The sequence below is a fragment of the Carettochelys insculpta genome, chromosome 20 (genome assembly GCF_033958435.1).
Source record: "Carettochelys insculpta isolate YL-2023 chromosome 20, ASM3395843v1, whole genome shotgun sequence".
Classification (NCBI taxonomy): Eukaryota; Metazoa; Chordata; order Testudines; family Carettochelyidae; genus Carettochelys; species Carettochelys insculpta.
Window position 1 is genome coordinate 21,555,699 of NC_134156.1, and position 13,736 is coordinate 21,569,434.

Below are 13,736 nucleotides of genomic sequence, written 5' to 3' on the forward strand. Positions count from 1 at the left end.
TTCCAAATCCGCACTTCAGAGTCCACGCTTCACTGCAAATTTGGGCTTACAATTGCTTGACCCAGCTCTCACAGCTCGGCTAACTTATCCACACTGCACTACACAGACCTTGACTCAGGGCTGCGTTCACCGGGCAAAACAACCAGGCTCAGACCCAGTCAACACAGCACATGGGCTCCGACCTAGACCTGTAGCAGGGTTCTCAAATCTGGGTCCTCAGCACTTAATGCACAGCATAGATGTTCACCGAGACAACATGTTCGCATTTGTGCTGCAGAGGAATTCCAGCCCTTGAGTTCTTCTCAGGGCCAACTCCCAGACCAGCTGGGCCTACAGTGCCTGGCTATGGAATGCCAAGGGAATGGACACCCCAGATATTGTGCCAAAATGCCCCAGTGAACGCCCCTCTCTCCCTTCATAAACAACTTCTCCGCTCCCCACCAGATCCAAATCTTCCCAGCTGTCCCTTCTCACCCTATCGCTTCCAACCCTCCCTCACCTCTGCTTCCATTTCTTCTCACCTAGCTCCCAGTGGGGCATAACCCTCAAGCGCCTGCCCACCCGCCCCCACCCAGGGGTGCCAGGTCTGGCTGGATGTTCTCCAGGGGATTTCATCATCTTGGTTTAGAGATTAGGCTTTAATTCAAGAGACTCCAGGCCGATCCTGGAAGGCTGGCAACCCTCCTCGTTCCACTGCTCCCTGCGCCTGCCTTCCTTAGCTCCCCGGTGTACCCTCCCTTGGCGCACCTCTCATGTCTGCCCCTCCCGGCCCCCCAAATGGAAGCCCGCTGCGCCCGGGAGCGCACAGGGGGCAGGCTTCCCGTGTGGTGAAGTGCGCCCTGGGCGCAGGGGAGCCACGCCCCAGCCTGGCGCCCCTGTCCCCGGGGCAAGGCGTGAGCGAAGCCCCGCTGCAGGAGAGCCACCCTCGCCGGCTCCGCACCCCCCGCCGGCAATCCCCAACTCTGAGCGGAGCCAGGCGCTCCGGCGGAGATCTGGCCAAGGCTGAGCCGGCCCCCCTTGCCCCATTGGTCGGGGGCAGCCCGCAGGGCGGAGACTGCCGAGCCGGTATTAAAAATCACATGGCCGCCCTCAAAAGAGAGGCAGTAGCTCATGGAGGGATTGAGTTGCAAGCAGTGCAGCGGGGTAGGGAGCTTGGGATTGGTGCGCTGATTCCCCGTCTAGCCACTGGATCTTACACTCTTTTAAGTATATACATCCCCAGCTTAAATCCACTAACAGGTAAGGAGTACTTTATTTTAACCTGCGTCTTTCAGTAGCAAAGTCTGCAACACAGGCACTTCCGAAATGCCACCCTCGATTGTCTATTGCCTGGCTTGCTGGGGAGCGAAGGGGTGTGTGTCAAGTCTGTGTGTGTGCCTGACTATCAGGTTTAATTTTTCTCTGCACTTTTCTGCATAGTCTTGGCAAGGGAGAGCTTTGCCATTTCTCATACACCATAACCTCCCCAGGGAACATGATTAACTAGGTGTGCTTGGAACACTTCAGCATCTGTTTATGTTCCAGCTGCCACTGGAAGGATATTGCATTTTGGGGGCGGTTTGGAAGTTAGCATGAAAACTCTCCTTTGCACTGTCCTAGGCTTTTTCTTTTCTTTTCTTTCAGAAATTCTAGAAGAGAGGGAAAAATTCAAAGCATAATGAATGACAGAGTTAAGATTCATTTACAAAAAATTAATGTTCTGTCACCCTTGCACAACACCCTGGCATTTATTCATAACACCACACGTTGACCGCTGTCTGTGAAAGCGGCTTCAGAGCAACTTGTGGAATTCTTTCTTAATGGCTCTGGCAAAAAGAAGAAGTAAGAAAAAAGCCATTGTGGTTTGAATGGCTGTGGAGAGATTGCGTCATTTTAACTTGATTCATGACAGTTGAAAAAAAATTGCATATAGGAAATGGTAGATTTATTTATGGCTGCAGTGTACAAGCTTTTCCATTTTAACCAAGCAAGTGCTTTTCATGAACTTGGGAGCTTGTCTGGAGTCAGTTGTTGCAGAACATGCTTAAACACTGTTCTACATGTTAAAAGCATACGTTCCCTGCCAATTTCTACTCCCCAGGCTTTAGTTATCTATTTATTCTTTTCTGTGTTCGCTGCCTTACCTTTACACTTGTTTGCCTTTCTAGCCTCTAGCCAGCACGTCAACTACACCCCCTGGTGATGAGTATTTCATTTGTAGTTACTTTGTCATTATCTAGAAATATCCTGAGATCTGCAAAGAAGCAGCTTCTCATATGACAGTGCCACTTACTTTTCTCCCTTTTTTGCCAGGCACCTTTCCCTGCATTGCTTATTTTTCTTTTCTCTAATGTCTTCATTGTTTTCATAAAGAAATTCTGTCATGATCTAAACTGGCTTAGCATTAAATACTTGGTATGCCTCAAATACTCTAGTCCAACAAGTTGGGAAATTAAAGGAGTTTGGGCTAACAACTTTTAAATAACATAAGGGGCTGGGAGCAGGTCACTGAGCCTTTACACCTGAACATTTCTGCCTAATATATAGAGAGAGTATGGACTTTGTTTTTTCTATATATCTTGGCAGACAGCTCTGCTGTTCTGTTTACAGGAGAGAGAGGAAGGTGTTTCACTAAGGCAGTTGTACTCACTTAGCAACATGTGCCCTGCACACACAATGCAGAGCAGTGTGGCGTCAGCTTGGGAATACCTGCCCGAAACACTCATTAGCGGTATCTTTCTGTCTCTGAACTCCTGTAATATCTCTATCTCCGATCAATTGGAAACTCTTCCACACGTTCCTCTTCCACTCAATCTGCACACATTGCAGCCACCCAAGGTCATTATTTTTCCTTATGAGCTCTTGGAGATTTTGTTGCTGTTGCTGAATCAGCTTGTGTTCAGAAAGGCATTATGTGACTAGCCCTTTCCAAGCCTTCCCTAGTAACAAACTACCCGTTTTCAATTCTGATGCCATCCTGCATTGTAGTGAACCTGCATGCGAGCCAGCAACTGGTTTCAGCACTTCTCTAAGTTTCTCCTGTTGTTTTTTCAGGGTGAGATAGTGGGGTGAATAAAGTATTTTGGTTTACGTCTGTCCACTTGTGTCCTTTTGCAATGGGGCCAATACTACAGACAATTTTTTTTCCCAGTGGGGGCTGTGGATTTGGCTCTCTTTGTCCTCAAGACCTCCTAAGGTCCCTTCCAGCCCTAGGATTCTATGATTCTATGATACCATGATGATGTTTGGAAATAAATTATTTGCATTACAACTGGGCTGATGGATGATTGTTTCATCCTAGGTCAGTGCAGTTTTAGCTTTGAATACACTTTTTGTGTAGGGCCTGATCCCGTATCCCTTACTGTCCCCAGCTCTCACTATAGCCAAGTGGAAGTGTTTAAGATACATCATGTTCAGATCTGCAGACTGGTGGATCTGTTGATTCCTCCCCTGCCCCCCCCGCCACATTAATACAACCTGAGCCTTGAAGTCAATGGGAATTTTGCCACTGTCTTGAGTGGGGGCAGGATCAGGCCCATTGTGTTTCACCAGCTGTGAGTCTGACTGCAGAATTATTGCAAGCTCACCCTTCCTCTCAGCTCCTCGTATCCTAGCTACTCAAAGCACACAGAAGGATGAGAGGCAACTTGTGTTATCCTATGACCAGCCCTATACCATGTGGCACGTGCCTGAGTTTTGTTGTCTAAACGTCAAGATACTGTCTGTAAACATGGGAAAGAGATGCCCACAAGGCTGCACTTCAGTGTTTCAGGAAGATTTCAGCCAAAGTGAATGCAGTTTTTGCTTCCAAAGGCATAACACGTGCAGTGGCACATCTATTAACTAATAATATTGTGCAGATGTACATTCAGTGGAAGAAATGCTATCATTAGCAATGGAACTATGACAACTGTAGGTGTCCAATGCTATTTCCAGAGTACGAAATATGGAAGACTATTTGTCAGAAACTGGCATTATGGTTTCATTGACATGTGGAATTTAAACAAATGTCTTGGGGTCAAGATTTTTTTTTTTTTTTGGTAAAGTTGTACATTCAGGACCTTCATATTCACAGCTGTCCCCTCCCCACCCGCTAGAAATCCAAGAGACAATGCGGAAAAATGACCAAATTAGTTCCAAGACTATGTCTTTCCATCTCCTTGGATCAAAACCTGCTTAGCACATGAAAGTTCAACCTGACTGTGATTTTAGGATGTGGTTTATAAAAGTGATTAATCTGCAAACCAGTGCAATGATTTTTCAGTGAGCTGTTCCTTTTCATGGAACATATAAATAGTAATTTGGCTTTTCCACTTGCCTTTGGTTTTAGATGGAGTTTCAAGCCAACAGAAAATCTCAAACTAAATGTTAGACAGTAACAGAGAGGTAGCGACATTAGTCTGTAGTCTAACAAAACAGACCGGCAGTCCTGTAGGATTTACAGACTAATAAATAATTTATTAGGTGATGAGCTTTCGTGGGGCAGACCCACTTCTTCAGATCATCTTTGAAGTTCTACATGATGGCTGGTAAGTGTCAGACAGTTCAGAGAGTTATATATTGGTGGGACTGAGACTCTCCATTCTGAACCCCTCCCCCCCAAAAAATACAGACAAAATATTCAGGCAGGTAGAAGAGTAACAGCACTGTATCATCTTTATAAATTAATAGGAAAGCTGTATTCAAACGGGGTATTTTGAAAGTCGAAAGCTGCCAAATGCATCATACACAGCAGGAGTCACCAACGACTAAGCTCAGGAAATTCGTTTTAGGCCACATTCTTACACAGTGACTTGAAGTGTGTATGCACGTGAGAGAAGCTTACGCTTTCTGCTTGCCACCTCCTGTTTTGTTACACACATCTGTTTACCTTAGCGTTTGTGCTGCACCTCAGAGATATAGGGGAAAGGAACTGTTTGGAGTCCCTGAAATTCAGCATAGCTGCCTAAGGTTTTAAAAGTGTTATTGGACCGTAGTCAGTTCCTATATGTGGTCTGACTCTTTAACCTTACTGCTCCCAGGTCAGGGAGGACAGCCAGAGCCCGTGCAAGTTCTTTCACATTCAAAAATCTTACGCGTTGCTTGATTTAATTCTGTCAGTTCTTAGAACTGAGTCAGATTGGTTTTATTAATGTCAGTTAACAAAAGACATTTTAGTGTACACGCCCACTTACGTGGTTGGTACTAAGATCTCCTGCTGTGGTAAAAATCAGGTCTGACGTTCTTTTTGGTGTGCATGCGGGTCAGGGGGAGCGGGGGAGAGTATAACAATTCTTTTGCCTCCTTCATGGTATTTCAGTTAAATCTCCTGCAATGCAGTAGGGCTGTGGTTACACTACAGTGATCTGTTGGCAGGAGTCACTGTTGGAAGGGATTGCCTGACAAAACTTCTGTCAATAGAGTGCAGCCACACACAAAAGCAGATCGGAAAAGCGTTCTGCTCTGTCGACAGAACGGCTGAAGTGCCCGGCTGGTCTCTTGACAAAACAGGCCCCCAGAAGCACAACAGACAGGACTGCCTATTGTTCTGGATGCCCTGTCTGTTAAGGGAAGGCCCCTACCCCCCAGAGCATCCATGCAGCTTTTTTGTTGACGGAATCTGTTGACAGCAGCATTATGCCTTACGGCTGAGAGGCAGAGTGCTGCCAGTGGAAGCGCTGAGTTTTGTCGACAAAACGCATTTTGTGCATGGACTTTCCACCAATTTTGATGACAAAACTGGGGTTTATTTGGCAAAACTTGCTTGTGTAACCACAGCCTAGGTCACTTAGGCTGTGTCTATACTTGGGAACTGTCATCAAAAGATATATAAATTGCACACAGCGACTGGCAGATCTTTAGCCAACATTTCTGTTGGGGAAGGCTTTTCCGACATTTGGCCCATCCACCTGGGGCCAAATGTCAGAAACCCCCCCTCTGTCTAGACATCCCTTCTTCTTCATGGAACGAGGTGTACAGAGATGTCGACAGAACACTCCCGACCTGCATATCTATCTTCCGAGAGACCTGCAGTCTGGATGCGTGCTCTGTCAACAAGAAGCTTGCAGACTAGACTTCGCTTTAGTATACAACTTGTTAAAAGCAAACACTAGGTCAAAACCATATCTCCTTTGGTGACCTCTTCAGCAAACACAGTTCGTATTCACCATGTCCCCAACCATTGATTTTCCAGTCACGAGGAAAACTCGGGACCATTCTCCTTTTGGAGGTGGAATCCCCTTTATCTCCAGAGAGGAAAGTGCCCTGGAATCACTAGCAAAGCATCACAGAGATGTTACGTCAGTTCTGCCTCTGGTAAAGTGATTTGTCAATAACTTCTGCGGGAGCTGGCTGTGGTCCCATTTGGTTTGTGTGATGATTTCCTACTGTGAATTTAATGGTTGTTTGGATCTCACCACACTGCTGTGACTTTGGTTTAAATAGTTGCCAGTATAGCCTCTATGGCTTTATTCCTGTTGCTGAGAAAGAATGCATGACTTTTGCTTTAATGGGCTTGTAAAGGGCTAAATTCCACACAAGTGTAATATCGTGGAGGTTGGTGGAATATCAACAGAGCTAAATTTGATCTTTATAATGCACTTGTTCCTTTAATTAACACGCACCTGTAGCTTGGATAGAATAGACCCTGAGAGACAGATTTCTGTGTCATTGTAAATCAGTTTGAGATTAGAACAGACATGAATGTGTTAAAGCTCATTCACCATTTTAAAGTTAGCCAAAAGTGCAGGTGTATGTGCTAGTTCAAGTCTTGTATTTCCTGCTTTTAAGTTAATATTGCTTGCAGACCGGTAAGACATGTTCACTACAGTGCTTGCTACAGAAAGATTGATGACTTCTTTGTATAAAGGATGTCAGTTTTGTCAATCCATCACCACAAATGGAGAATCTCTGTGCCCCAAGACAATTCCATGTATAGACATGAATTGATTGAAAAATTAATTGTGTGGATTTGGAGGCTTTGGTCTTTATGAAGCTTTCATTCATTGTCCTGTTCTTTTGAGTTCTAACATGCCATTTGTCTTTCTCTTGCAGACCATGCTGTCTCTATGACGGATGTTTAATTGCTAAGCTAACTCTGCATGTCTGAAGACTCTCCTTGGTAGATCCAAGGGTTGTTGGAAACTCTTTTTTTTTTCTGTGTGTGTTCCTCTAGAACTTTCAAAACTGTTTCTCCAAAGGGTTCTGCAGAAACTCAGACTGTTTTCTAAAGCAGAAACACCTCAGTCCACAGCTGTAGTGATGGGCAGCGTGCGAACCAACCGCTATAGCATTGTGTCCTCAGAGGAGGATGGCATGAAGCTGGCAACTATGGCAGTTGCCAATGGCTTCGGGAATGGGAAGAGCAAGGTACACACTAGACAGCAGTGCAGGAGCCGCTTTGTCAAGAAAGATGGCCACTGCAACGTCCAGTTCATTAATGTGGGTGAGAAAGGACAACGTTACCTGGCAGACATCTTTACCACCTGCGTGGATATTCGCTGGAGATGGATGCTAGTTATCTTCTGTCTGGCTTTCATCCTTTCATGGCTTTTTTTTGGCTGTGTGTTTTGGCTGATTGCTCTGCTGCATGGGGATCTGGAGGAGACAGCAAACTACAAACCATGTGTCTCCAATGTGAACAGCTTCACGGCTGCCTTTCTCTTCTCCATCGAAACCCAGACAACAATTGGGTATGGTTTTAGGTGTGTCACAGATGAGTGCCCCATTGCTGTCTTCATGGTGGTTTTCCAGTCTATCGTAGGCTGCATCATTGATGCGTTCATCATTGGGGCTGTCATGGCAAAGATGGCGAAGCCAAAAAAGAGAAATGAAACTCTTGTCTTCAGCCACAATGCTGTTGTGGCCCTGAGGGATGGGAAACTGTGCTTAATGTGGCGTGTTGGAAACCTACGAAAAAGCCACTTGGTGGAGGCACATGTGCGAGCCCAGCTTCTTAAATCCAGGGTGACCTCTGAAGGCGAATACATCCCCTTGGACCAAATAGACATCAACGTTGGGTTTGACAGTGGCATAGACCGCATATTCCTAGTCTCCCCAATTACAATTGTCCACGAAATAGATGAACAAAGTCCCTTGTATGACTACAGTAAGCAAGACATGGACAATGCAGACTTTGAAATTGTAGTAATCTTAGAGGGCATGGTGGAAGCAACTGCCATGACTACCCAGTGCCGTAGTTCATATCTGGCAAATGAAATCCTCTGGGGCCACCGTTATGAGCCTGTGCTCTTCGAAGAGAAGAATTACTACAAAGTGGACTACTCGAGGTTCCACAAAACGTACGAAGTGCCCAACACACCCCTTTGCAGTGCCAGAGACTTAGCAGAAAAGAAGTACATTCTTTCTAATGCAAATTCCTTTTGCTATGAGAATGAAGTGGCCCTCACCAGCAAAGAAGAAGAGGAGAGTGACAACGGACTTCCCGAAAGCACGAGCACAGACACTCACCCAGACATGGACCATCATAACCAAGCAGGGCTGCCACTAGAACCTAGGCCGCTAAGGCGGGAATCTGAAATATGACTGACTGACTTTCTCTCTGTTATCTTTTGGTTAAAAAGGAAAATCTGTCAGTCAAAGGCAGTGAGCTGAGAGCTGGCCCAAAGCAACGATGGTACTGTTGAAGAACAGCATGATGACAAGTGGTCTGGAGGAACCTAAGTTGGTTTTACGGCTGTCTGTGGAGGAGAGACAGCAGAAAATGACCTCTAAATGCAAAGCACTAAACAATATCTAAGTGTGACCAGAAGGCACATATATATTGTAGAATAAATTATGTATGTATTTTTTTACAAAACTTGAACTTGCAGGCAAGCTTTGGTTGGGTTATTTTTTTCAACTTTTTCCAGAATGCTTCTTTCTAGGGAACAAGAATGTTTTTAATGGCATAACAAAGGCAAGACTCTGCCTTATTATTAATGTTGTTGTTATTATTATTATTATTATTTTATTATTTTATTATTATTTTATTATTATTTGAAGAAAGCTGCTGCTAACTACATGAACACAAATTGTAATATTTTTTGTGGCCATGTAGTTTTTTTTTTCTTTTTCTTTTGTTTGTAACTTAAACAAAAAGAATTCAGCATTGAACTTTGTGGGTTGAAACATTCATGATCACACTTCAAACAAGGCCAATGCTGCCGTATAGTCTGAACTTCTTTTGAGGCCAGTAGTTTGATAGCTAGAATCAATTTCTCTCTCTTTCCAGTTACGTAAGGGGCATTATGTAACATAAGGCCAACTGGTAGCCTCCAGCAGATGTTTTTTTGGAGAGGGAGGAGGGATAAATTTTAATTATCTATCTAAAAATGAATTTAAAACTACCTAAATAGATACCAAAGAAAAATGCACAGTTTTGCACAGTGGAGTTTATTTAAATGAAACAGGCTGCTTTAAACAAACAAATTTTGAACCTCAGACTTTTTTTAAAGGGCCTCATTTTGCACCTTATTCAGAAAATTAGAGTGGCATACTCAGATCTAAGTGAGTGAGGCATTTCCCTCCCCCATGCGGGAAAACAAACTCTCCTGCATTCTTTTTACAAGAAGGAAAAAATTGGGGTGGTGGGGGAGGGCGAAGCAAACATCTGTTCTTTCCTGTTAACAAAACACCAGCCAGGCTACAGCAGAAGGTCAAGTGTTATTCTACACACATTCCATAACTGCTTCTAGGACTTAGAGCGCTCTTAGTGCTGACCCAGCGTTCTGAGAACTGAGCCATCAGACACGCTGCAGGCTGTCATGACGTGTCCCGTTAAAGGAGGCTAGGGGTGTGCACGGCTGCTTATCCGCGCTAAAGGCTAACTCAGCTGAAGCAGGCATTTAGACATAGGGGAGCGGAGCAACCTGAAAATCCCTGTGGAGGATGAGGGGGAAAAGGGGAGGAGTCCAGGAGGAAAGTTGTAACAGAGCAATCTGAAATAGTAAAGAAGGCTTTGGGAAAATTTCTCTTTAGCACTGGTGTCAGACATGGTGTAATAGTGTGCTCTGGATCTGTTGGAAAAAAGGGTTATTTGAAGATAATACTGTAAAAGAGTTCCCTTGCCCTCCTCCTTTTCACCTGTGAACATCAATTGAGCTATCAGTGGAGGAAACACGTCCTTAATTCTTGTGATCTTACATGAAGCCATGGTTCAAATGATACTGTGGCTTGTCAGGAACGCCTCAATGTTTTCTGTGCCTGTAAGATCAAGCATGTATCTTAGCTGCATTGGAAGGTTCCTCAAGGGGAGAGAATGGTGGGGGGGTGGGGATGGGCAATTGACCCTAGTCAACTCTTTTACAGTATTGGATCACTGTATGCCATTAAAAAACAGCTTGTTCTAGGTCTCATGTCTTCAGCAAATGGACATCTGTGAAGGGCTCTGGCCCCTTACAGCCCTGCCTGAAGGGAATGCCTGCAATGACATGGTGGTTTCTGAAAAGATGGTATTTACAGTAGCCTGAGTAGGTGGGTTCAAAAACTGTGGAAATTTTACATTGTAAAGATAGCTCGTGATATTAAAGAGGGCAGATGGTATTTAAATACAAATACTAAAACTATTTATGGGTGGGGCGGGGGGAAAGGGTGTTAAACCCACATGGCAACTTGAACACAATTTTGGGTCATAACCAGTGAATGAAACTGAACGTTACTTGTGCTGCTATCGTGATATTCTTGTAAAGGAAAACAACGAAACCAAAGAGTATTCAGTGAAATGTAAAACAAATGAAGATGCAATGGGGGGAGGGAGGAAATGGAGGGGAAGGAGATGGTGAAAAGGGAATCTTTTCCCCCAGTAAGTTTACTCCAGAATACACAGTACCCCACTTAGGAGTTATGAAACATCAGAGCCAGGGAGAAGAGATAAGGGAAAATAAATAAATAAAGCTTCTGATGGTTTCTTTAAGAAAAAAATAAAACCAAACAAGGAAAAAAATCTGAAATTTCTGGTGCACAGTTTTTTTCCAAGTCACAGTTTTTCAGAAAATTTTTTTAAATGTACATTTTATAAAGGTTATCAAGTATTTTCATATTTAAAGCCAAATGTAAATAGGCGTCTGTAAAGGAGAAAAAGAAAAATGGAAAGTTAAATAAATCCATAGAAAGTATAAATTCAATTCAAGTTTTTGCCAGCTAGTACCTAGATGCTACTGGTTAGCATGGTTTTAGCAAATATGTGCAAGCCTTATAGGGTTCCTAATGCTATGACCTTCTGTTATTTATTTAAGCATGGACTTCTAATTTGAAACTATTTTCTAGTTACTGGCATTTTTAAAAGTTACAAGCTTTCAGATTGCTAGTCTTGTTGAGAGTGGATAGTTAGGTGAGCCATTGCACTCTCTGCTGGATTTCTTTTTTTTTATTTTTGAGTAACCCTTTGTCTCTTCCGATGGAATCTAGCATTGCAGATTTGCACTAGGCCTTTGGCTTGTGGAAGCTGCTAGGAAAGAGATCTGACCCGCCTGCAACGTATATTTCATGGTACCCTTCCCACCCCTTGTTCATTTCTGAAACCTTTTAAATACATTTCTGAACGTGCCTTGGTAAGCCCAGTACAGGTTGAACTGTTGTGGGGTTGATTAATCTTTTCTTTTCCCTTTCCTTTCCTTTCTTTTCCTTTTCTGTTTTTGTTTCTTTTTCTTTTTGCCTGCAGAGTGACTGACAGCGCTCATATGGAGTGATAGTGGGAAAAAATTATATCTCACAATCTATCCAAATGCTTATTGAAACAGATGAGAGTCGTTCTGTTAGCTTTAAAAGTTTTGGATCAGGCCTGTAAGCTATGGCCACACCCCAAAGATGAAGTTGGCTCAGTGTCTTTAATGTCTGGCACAGGTGGTTTATGTATTTTGCTTGGGGAGTTGGGGGGGAATGAGTTATTTCTGCCCTTCCCTGAAAATACTTGAATAAGACTTAATGTCTGAAACATATACTGCCTACAATGACAAAAGGCTTTTGTGAGACAGCTTGGGCTGTGTTATTTCTCTCCTATGTCTCTTCGGGCTTGTCTACACTTCCAGGAAGATCGACTCAGTCAGGGTCAATATTCTGGAGTTCGATTTTGCGTGTCTGGTAAAGACACGCAAAATCGATCTGTCTGGGGTCAGCAGCCAACCCCTGTGCTCCTCACTAGTGTAAGGAGTAAGGGAGGTTGATGGGGGGGAAAAGCTCCTGTAGAACTTCCTTAGTGGAGACAGTCACATAAGTCGATTCCCAATACGTCACTTCTAGCAACACTGTTGCTGTAGCTAGAATTGTGTATCTGAAATCGACTTTCAGGTCTAGTGTAGACCTGGCCTTAGGTGTTTTCTGTGTAAGTAGCAAGGCTGAAAATCACTACATTTTAGTTGTGTTTAATGATACCTTCTCCCAAACCTGATAACTATTTGTGGTGTTACAATAGCACTTGTTCTCTCTTGGCAAAGACAAAGGGTTTGTATGTTTTATTTGGTCTCTTAGGTCCTTTTTGTTTCCATATTGGATTACAAGGTAAAACTGAGAAGTACTGTAATGTCTTTAAACTATGGCTGCTCTTGACCATTTTAAGGCAGAAGGATGCTGCAGAGTTGCCATCCCGTCGCCAACTAGAAATTTATTATATGATGACTTGTAATCTGCAGCTATTGTAAGCTGAACAATCGAGAGCTTTGACAATTGTCCATTACTATTTTCCTGTTTGCAGCCTTTTTGTATCAAAGTCTTCCTAATGTACTGCACAAATCATGGATTGTACAGATTTTTATATATTGTCCTATTTTATTATGTCTAAATAATAATAATAATAATAATAATGATAATAATAATAAAAAACCCCAACAATCTGCTGCCTGTATCTTCTGTTTGCGGATGGTGGGTCAGAATGTTACTACTTACCTGTATTGCAGTAGTGCCTGCAAACAAAATAGGAGCCCCTGTAAAGTGCCTCCCTTGGTAACCATTGTGAGAGACAGTCCCTTCCCTCAAAAGACTGTAATATTAGTAGACAAAGGGCAGGAGGAAAGGTGATATTGTTCTGCTTTTGCAGTTTAGGAACCAAGACACAAACCCTTATTGTCTCATATGGCAATTTACACCAGATCAGGATTTGCCCCAGAGTGATTAAATGACTTTCTTCAAGTTGCACAGGAAGACTGGTTGAAGTGAGAATTAAAGTCAGGCTTTCAGAGCCCTACAACAGGCCAGTGTTACCAGTCAGCTGAGCGCTTGGACGGACATCCAGGAGATATTCAGGTGTCTCCCAGCTGATCAGCAGAGCACCCATCACCAGCAGCATGCATTTCCACTGATGGTACACATCTGCACATGCCTTGGCACCCATATGCATTTTGTTCTGTGCATGGATGGAAATAAATAAGAGGCCACATTGCTCCAGAGCCTCAACCACCTGGCCAATGCTTCATTTGTAATGAAAGGTGTGGGAGCTGAAGTCACTTTTTTTTTTTTTTTTTTTTTTACTTTCACAGCTGATGCAGCAAACTCAGAGGTGCCAGGGCTCTGACCTGCCAGGCCCAAAGATGCAGGCCTCTGAGATGAGAATCTCAGAGGTGCCACTTTCTGATCTGCCGGGCCCAGAGGTACCTCACCACTCTTCTCTCATACAACATAGCGCTTTAAAACCTAACAAAAGAATTTATTAGGTGATGAGCTTTCGGGGGCGGGCGGGGGGCAGACCCACTTCTTCATATCTGGAGATAGTGCTGTACTGGAAATGATGCATACCAATTCATTTTCAGCACCATTTCCAGTACAGCACTATCTCCAGATCTGAAGAA

At 43.7% G+C, this 13,736-nt stretch overlaps 1 protein-coding gene across 1 annotated transcript; it reads left to right on the top strand.

The window, feature by feature from the left end:
• The first annotated feature begins 1,113 nt into the window (after positions 1–1,113).
• Positions 1,114–13,274, top strand: KCNJ2 (potassium inwardly rectifying channel subfamily J member 2). Its single transcript, XM_075014332.1, has 2 exons — positions 1,114–1,239; positions 7,012–13,274. Exon 2 carries the CDS (start codon positions 7,219–7,221, stop codon positions 8,500–8,502), a length of 1,284 nt encoding a protein of 427 aa, XP_074870433.1. The 5' UTR covers positions 1,114–1,239; positions 7,012–7,218; the 3' UTR covers positions 8,503–13,274.
• Positions 13,275–13,736: the final 462 nt, after the last annotated feature.